Raw genomic sequence first — 8367 nt, forward strand, 5'->3', positions numbered from 1 at the left:
AAAAGGCAAATCTACCTCGTGTATTATTTCACTTTATCACCTTTGTCTGTAGGCAATGTTTGAATTGGGTGTATTAATTCCCTTATATACCCTTGTCTGTGAGATATATATAAGTATATATAGGAGGTCATGGTACCATGCCATACATGTGATCATATCTCCAGTATCCCCCAGATCCTTCCAGTCATTATTCCATAATCCATCTTCTATGGGTATTATCAGCCATCATTGCCAGCCCCTGGCCACAGCTCCACATGGGATTTCTTTCCCAGCCTCCATGAGCTTTGAATTGTATTCTGGACACATAATGGTGCCAAAAGATTGGCCCATAGGATTTAGGGTGAATGTGGTCACCTCCATACACCTGGAACAGCAGATAATGAGACCAATAATGATCAGATCTTCCAGGTATTGCACACACATTCATTGTAGGTGTATGATTCTTTGCAAAGTGAATTTTGACCTAAATAAGGGAATGTGGTGAAAATAATGTGGCAGAATACAAAATAATAATTAAAAAATCCTAAAACCTGAATTGTTCCTAGGACATGAGTGAATGATAGAAATCAGAACAACTTGGCCATATTCGCTAAAGTTTTCTTCCATCAATAAATCCCCCAATGTTTAGAATTCTATGAAGCCCTGTATATAGAGAGATAAATTATAGAAAATGACATTTGTAGATGAATAGAAGACAGAAACATTCGGAGAGGTGAATATTGGGAGTTTACTTTCACACACGATACACATTTATTTCGCTGCGGTAATTCTGCTTCCTTATAATGAATATTTCCATCCAAATCCTGAACAATTGTCCCGATCTCTCCTCTCTTTCTATGTTCTGGGGGTGAAATATTCGTTTCTGATAGACAGGATTCGCTGGTCTTTGCACACAGAGGGGCCCGGGGCCCCCAGGAATCAGTCCTGGAATGTAGAAAATGAATTAATGGCTCTGCCCATTCACACCTCATCGTCATATTCGTCATTTATTAAATTGTCGGGATATTTCCCTCTTCCCATTCACAAGAAGAAGGTTCCTGGTTTATTACATTTCTGGGTCATGGAGGGGGAAGGGGTCCGGGGAGACTCCAATCAGAACCAATTGTTTTCCATAAAAAAAAGAAATCCTCAAATCTGCAGAGGACAACCAGCAAGGAAAGGGTCAATGTGGGATTGCTGGGGGATCGGGGTGCAGCAAGGAAAGGGTCAATGTGGGATTGCTGGGGGGATCCGGGTACAGCAAGGAAAGGGTCAATGTGGGATTGCTGGGGGATCGGGGTGCAGCAAGGAAAGGGTCAATGTGGGATTGCTGGGGGATCGGGGTGCAGCAAGGAAAGGGTTAATGTGGGATTGCTGGGGGATCGGGGTGCAGCAAGGAAAGGGTTAATGTGGGATTGCTGGGGGGATCCGGGTGCAGCAAGGAAAGGGTTAATGTGGGATTCTTGGGGAAACCTGGTTCAGCAAGGAAAGGGTTAATGAAGACCAGATCATAAAAATCAGTGTGCAGAGAAAGGGTTAAATACAAACAGGTAATAGTTGCAGAGGCTTTCAGCAAGGAAAATGTTACTTCTCAACTTCAGGACACTTAGGGGTAACCTGTCCATTTCAGGGGTAAATTAGCATCGCTGCTTGGACTAGCTGCCCCTAGAAGGGGCAAATTACCACAATCACCTACAGATAGGATTGGGAAAAACAACAAACGTGTGTGGGTGTGTATGGGGCTTGGGATGAAAAGGGTTAACAGCAATTGGTATTATTAAAGCAGGTAAGTAATCTGTCAGGGAAGACCTAGATTTCTGTGAAGGAGAGACAGCTGGAGAAGGGTTGAAGGGAATTAAAAGAAAAAAGTTAAATTACCTATTGTGAGATTCTGGCAGTCAGGTAAGGGTTAAAGAGAGTTCTATTTCCAAGGACTGGCAATCTGGGGTGGACTTCATGCAAGGAAAGCTGAAATGCAATTATTATCTCTAAGAAGGTAAAAGATCTGAATGAAGGTGAAGGGGTAATAGTAATTAGGGGGGACAGGAGTAGGTTAAGGGTTAAATAGAACTGTCCTCTGCAGGGTCTCTGCAGCCAGGAATGGGGTTACACACCCCAATAAACATTGGACAGGGTGCATAGGGGCGATCCTGATAATCTGCAGTGTGTAGGGACTTTGAAGGGTTAACCATTGCCCTGGTTGTTGGGCGGGTCATACATTAGCCCCCGCCTCCTCCACACTTGTCCTGTATTGTCATGTAAAGCAGAGATCCTCCTTGTCATTGTGCCCATCCAGCAGGCAGTGTATTAGAGGCAGCTCCGTGCATTGCCCAGTACAGGACATGTACCCCTAGGAAGAGGAGCACAGCACCCTCCACAACTTTCTGCAGCTTCTCCTTCCAGGACTCTCTATGTACAAAATGGATTATTCCTACCTGAATTCCTATGATTCCTGCATGGCAGCCATGGAAGCTTCAGCCTATGCTGACTTCAGTTCGTGCAGCCAACCCAACAGCTTCCAGTACAACCCAATTCGGAGCAGCTTCACTGCCAACCCTGGGTGCCCACCTCTCACCACTGCCAACTGCACCCTGGGGGCACTGAGGGACCACCAACCTTCTCCCTACTCTACAGGTAAGGGCTGTACTGTGTCAGAACTTTTTCATGCTGGTCTGTTCTATATGTGTTTCATTGTAACTTTGTAACATGAATTAACATTAACTCCTAATAACTCAAAAGTCAAATAGATTCATCTAATTAAAGCCTTGTTCTATGGCAGCCCTCTCCTCAATATTGGGAAAGAATAATTGTACCTATATAGCAATGCTAAGAGTGAACTAATACCCTCATAACAGGGGAATATATTCAGCTAGTTAGAACTTTGTTGCATTTTAGACCTTTCCTACATAGGTACTGTATCTGCATGGCATTGCCAAGTGTAAACTCTTCCTATTACCCCAATAACACAGAGATGAAGTTATAAATTCATCTTACATTGTACCCCTTTGCAAAGAATTTAAGACAATATTTTTAACTCTACAAGGCATTGCCAGGTACGAATTGTTCCTATTACCCTACAAACTTCAAAGGTGAAAATATAGAATAAGTAAATCATGACTTTGTTACAATATCTTTATATTTAACCTCCTAGATAGGGCTGCAATATGTCATATGCCACATCCCAGTAACATAAAGGTCATTTAAAATATGAAAAAAGCTCAAAATGGGATTTGAATTTAAAGTCTTTATAGCTTATTTTGACTTTTTTATTTCATATTGTTCAATTTCATTTTTGTTACAATACCTTCATGGATTTATCTGTATGACATTGCCTAGGATAAACTGTTCCTAATACCCCAATAACTCAGGGAGTGCAATTATGGATTAATTAATTCATAACTGTTACATTATAGACCTCTCTACAATATCTCCAAAGAATAGCTGTATCTGTATGAAATTGCCAAAAACAAACTGTTCGTAATACTCAATAACATTGAGGTGCAGATATAGATGCATCTAATTATAATTGTTACATTATAAACCTGTCCACAATATTTTCAAACATTATTGTATCAGTTTGACATAGTTAAGCGTAAACTGTTTCTTATATCCCAATAACTGAGATAAATATATAGATTCAGCTAATTATAACCTTGTTATATTGTACATACCTCCCCAATAAAGTGAAATATTTGTAACTTTATGACATTGCCAAGTGTAAACCGTTCCTAATACCCTAATAACTCAGGGGTGGAGATTTATATTCTTTAACTTTTAGCTTTATTACACTACAAACCATTTACCCAAAAATTGAGCAGAATATTTCTAGTTTCATTGTCACTACAAACTACAGCTTCCCCTCTCCCACCCCAGCATCTCAGAAATATTTGCCATGATCTCCACAATCTGCACTTTATTACTGTTGTGTGTCACTCTCACCCCAATAATTCACACAATCAATGCTTATAACTTTATTACACTGCGGAGTGCTAACTGTCCCCATCTCCACAATAACTCTGAGGTGTGATATGTTTATTCAATTATTATAACTTTATTATGTGGCAACATCACGTCTGCCTCCTAATGCCCCAATAACTCCAAGCAGTCTGATATTCCATCAACCATGATAACTATATAGCACCACAAAATGATGACTGTCCCTCCTCAATGCAAAGGGGTACCATAAAACCCCCATGATTTATTTCCACCATTATCCATTTATGATCGCCTCTTTCTGTCCTCTCACTCAATAATTTAAAGACAAATGATTAATATTATTATCTACCAATATATGACATCATAATACTTCAGTGATAATAATATTACATCAGAGTATATGATTAATACAATGTCCTGCTCATGTTTGAATTCTTGGTTGTGCCATAAATTCTCTGACTATGAGATCTTCAAATGCTGCTTTATATCACCTGACGATTAAACAATTGTAATATTGGGGGGACTGAGAAATGTACAAAAATTAACAATTCCAATACTCCAATATAGCAAATAATATATAAATTATTTTCTGCAATGATATAAAGTCTATTTATAATAAATAATTGTGATGTTGTATAACCAGATCTCTTAATAAATTGTAACCTTCCCTCGCCTTTGTTAATTTTTCATGTAAGAGTGGCCATTGGTATATATTAAATATATCGGGGGTTTAATAAATTTATCATTGAATAGATCATGATTGACTGCCGATCATACATCTACATCACCAAAAAACAAAAACCTCTGTACAAAAATATTATTATTAAATTCTCCTTTTACCAGAAAATTTTTATTTTGTGCTGCCTTGGCATGACTCTAAAACTGAACTATAATTATTATAGAAACAATTATATTTTTATTTATTTGGGGTCCATTAAGTGATACTAACAATGACGTATCAGGCTGTATTATTGTACATTGTACATAACATTTTGTATAATTGTACATTTCAAAATATAATTGATGACTTTTTGTTTCTTTTTTTTATTTAATTTTTTAACTTTGTTTTACCAACAAAATATGAAATTGTTATATTGCTATAATATAATAATTTATCACTATGGAATTATTCATGTTCCATAAATAAAATACTTTCTTGCTATTAAATAATTTCAATTTTTTCATAATAAATATAAATATAAAATAAATACATTTATTACCAAATAATTCCACTGCTACATCTAATACTAGCAAATTATTAAAACAATAATATTGGGAATATATTAGTAAGTTGCATTACAATAGACGCTGTGTACATGAATTTTGTATGTAGGGTTTATTTAGTAACATTCGCTTTACATAGCACATGGAAGATGAGAATAAAGATAAAATCAGAAATATAAACATTATAAAAGATCATATACATTTGGAGCAATAAGATTTTTAACTAAGGCAATTAAAATAAAATATTGCTGAGCAAAAAAAATTGTAAATCTCTAACATACAATTTCAGTGTTTAAAAAGCAATTTTCTTTCTGTACAGAGTATAACAAATAGTTATTATAATATTAACAAATTCTCACGTCACAAGAAAATAGTATTTAGTATACTATTAGTAAAAAAAAAAAACCAAACTTAATTTTTTCATAAAATATCAGATATTTAATATCTGTAAATTATTATGCATCTATATATTTATCTGTATTGTATATCTTATTTTACATATTTATACAATTACAAGGATTATTTAATCTTTATAAAAAAAATCAAATATCTTAATGGAATAAATATTTTAAACTGATGATAAAGCAAATCGTGGAATAATAATTTATCTTCTTTTTTATAAATTCATTTTGTTTATTACAATAAAATCAATCATTTATCCTTGCAAATTACAGAATTCCTTGTACTAACATCATACAACAAATTTTTCTTTGGTAAAATACAAATCATGGATATTCGTTTGTAAAGCCCAGAATGTTTTTGTACAATATATCATAATTCGTGTTTTACTATGTTGATTCTAAATCTTTTTTAATGTAATATTTATATTTCACCCAGCAATGCACAAATACAAAATTGTGGGTCTGGTTTGGAGTGGCTCAGAATCTAAATTTATTTTTTTAAATTTGAAGCAGTTTTAGTGCTAATTGCATTTGTATGAAAAGAAGATAATTGGGATTTTTGTGTTCTGCTCATACTGAGTACATAGGAACTTTATATTGTACTCCGCTATAGCCTGGAGTGCTGCAGTGATTGCTGCGAAGATAATGCACAGCTATTTGGGGAAGGGGGGTGCAGGTCACTGAAATGCATGCTTTTGTTATCCTCCACCAGAGGAATGACAGCTGCAATCAGATTGGTTTGTATGGGCACTTTGGGGAACACAATTACTGAATTATAAACAACCCCCCCCCCCCCCCCCACCCATCCACATTCTGCAAATGATATCAGTGGCACAAGCTGGGGTTTGTTTACAGAGATTAAACAAAGTCAGTTTTAAAAATGTTTCCATTCACCTGGCACACAACTCCAGCTGATCATTAGATAATTTACAACCGTCATTAACTAACTGATCAATCATCAGAATCTGCAAAAGCGGCTTTATTACAATTTAATAAAAGACAAGATCCATAAGAATCCTTTTTTATGTTTCTCAATCAGGACAGATTTGATCCCATGTGGTCAGTGGAAACCAGGATTCAAGTGCTGCAAAATATTAATGAGAATTGGAATTCCTTCAATTATTGTTTAGGGTGAAAAGAAAATAAATGTAGCAAGGTAACTATCCCAAATATATTAATCTTTTCACGTTTTCAGCTGTAGGTTGCATTGATCCATTCAGCCCTTTCTGAGATTTAAAACCAATTGTAAGATGATTAAATTTTGCACAAATTTGCTCCCCATTTGTGGATCAACTTTAGACTAAGCCTCACCCAGCAGCAAGAATAATGCACCGAGGTCCAATTGGTTTCCTATAAGGAACGTCTTCACACCTGAACATGGTGGCGGCATGTTGAGTGGATTATTGGAATGCCCCCCTATTGTATATGTCTTAGTGTTAGAATGATTCCATCAGAGCTCTCATGTTTCTTATGGTTGATGTTTTCCATCATCCTGGACCATTTTCTGGCAATGAACGTTTATTCTCATTTAGTTGTGCACAATTCACCGATTTAGATTCCTTGGTGGAGATTTTGGGGTTAAGGCGGTTCACCTGTTCTACCCAATCATGTGCAAGAGAATTAAAATAGAAACTTTGTATTCCAGTGCATGATTGGCTGAACCTTTCTGGGGTGAAGCAGAAGTTTTTTCCGGGTCATATTGTATGAATTCAAACAATTGGCTTCCACAAACACGCAGTCAGTGTAATATGATGGAGGAAGACAGAAGAACCCCAATGTGCACATAAAGTGACGTCTTCGTTATAAATAATCCGCGTTGATCCAAAGAGCCAATAATAAGTATATGATGCCATAAAGAACAAATATCCACCCTGGCATGAAATATGCAAGATAAAGGCGGAGATCACATAAGGAATATCTGACGCCTTTATTTTTCTATTCTATGTGCTTGGTGACTTTTATTGATTTGTAGAAACAATTATGATCCATTATTATCCTTATTGTATCAGTGATGGCCGATATTAAGCCTGACTTTGTTAGCTAATATGGTGCCCATAGAAAATGGCGGTCTAACGGAAGTGCGTTTGTTCCAACAGCCGCCATCCCCTTCCCGCCCATGCACCACGATTAGTCGGCATGTTCCGAAATGTGAAATATCCGAATGATCCTGTTTAGGGCTCATTGGTACTAGTGTGCCCACATGTGCACTGGCATGCAATTCTTTGTGTTTGTTACTTTTATACCAATACCGCATTGCAGCGCATTTCATTGCATCACCACACGCTGCCATCTGGGCAATATTCTTCTTTTTTAATGCATCGTAATAGTATGGAATGATATAAAATAAAGTTTATTGCCTTTTCCTTGCATCAGGCAGTGCAATTGGGGTGAATAAAACAAAAGGGACCCAGGACAGATATTGGTAGAAACATTCACCTGGAATTATTTTGTAAAAACCTTTCTTTTGTTATGGTCCGCTTTGTATTCCATAGACAGAAACCATGTACCTATCATTGATATCATTGGATTTCTCTGCAATATTCTACAGATAATATAAAAGGCTTTGCTATATTTATCACACTAAAAAGGAGTGAATATTTATCAGGTTTAAAAATAATTTGGGGTTTGTTTATAAATCGGAAAATTCAGCAAAAATTCTCTGCAGGTGAATCTTCCAAGTTCGTGTATTTTATACAGCAATAACTGATTCACCATCGGGGAATGTTTGCTGAATGTCTGATTCATAGATGATTCATAAACCCCCTCAGCCAATCAAGCCAAGGAATGAATTTATTTTCACCGCTGGCTAACCCTATGGAGCAATCTG

General features: G+C 36.4%; 1 protein-coding gene across 1 annotated transcript in view; it reads left to right on the forward strand.

Annotated features, from left to right (window-relative positions):
• The first annotated feature begins 2083 nt into the window (after positions 1–2083).
• PHOX2A (paired like homeobox 2A) overlaps positions 2084–8367 on the forward strand; it is a 9043-nt gene continuing 2759 nt past the window's right edge. Inside the window, exon 1 of the mRNA XM_072400198.1 lies at positions 2084–2613. Within this exon, the coding sequence (XP_072256299.1) occupies positions 2391–2613 (223 nt within the window). The 5' untranslated portion in view covers positions 2084–2390. The remainder of the gene's footprint in view (positions 2614–8367) is intronic.

The sequence above is a fragment of the Pyxicephalus adspersus genome, chromosome 1 (genome assembly GCF_032062135.1).
Source record: "Pyxicephalus adspersus chromosome 1, UCB_Pads_2.0, whole genome shotgun sequence".
NCBI lineage: Eukaryota > Metazoa > Chordata > Amphibia > Anura > Pyxicephalidae > Pyxicephalus > Pyxicephalus adspersus.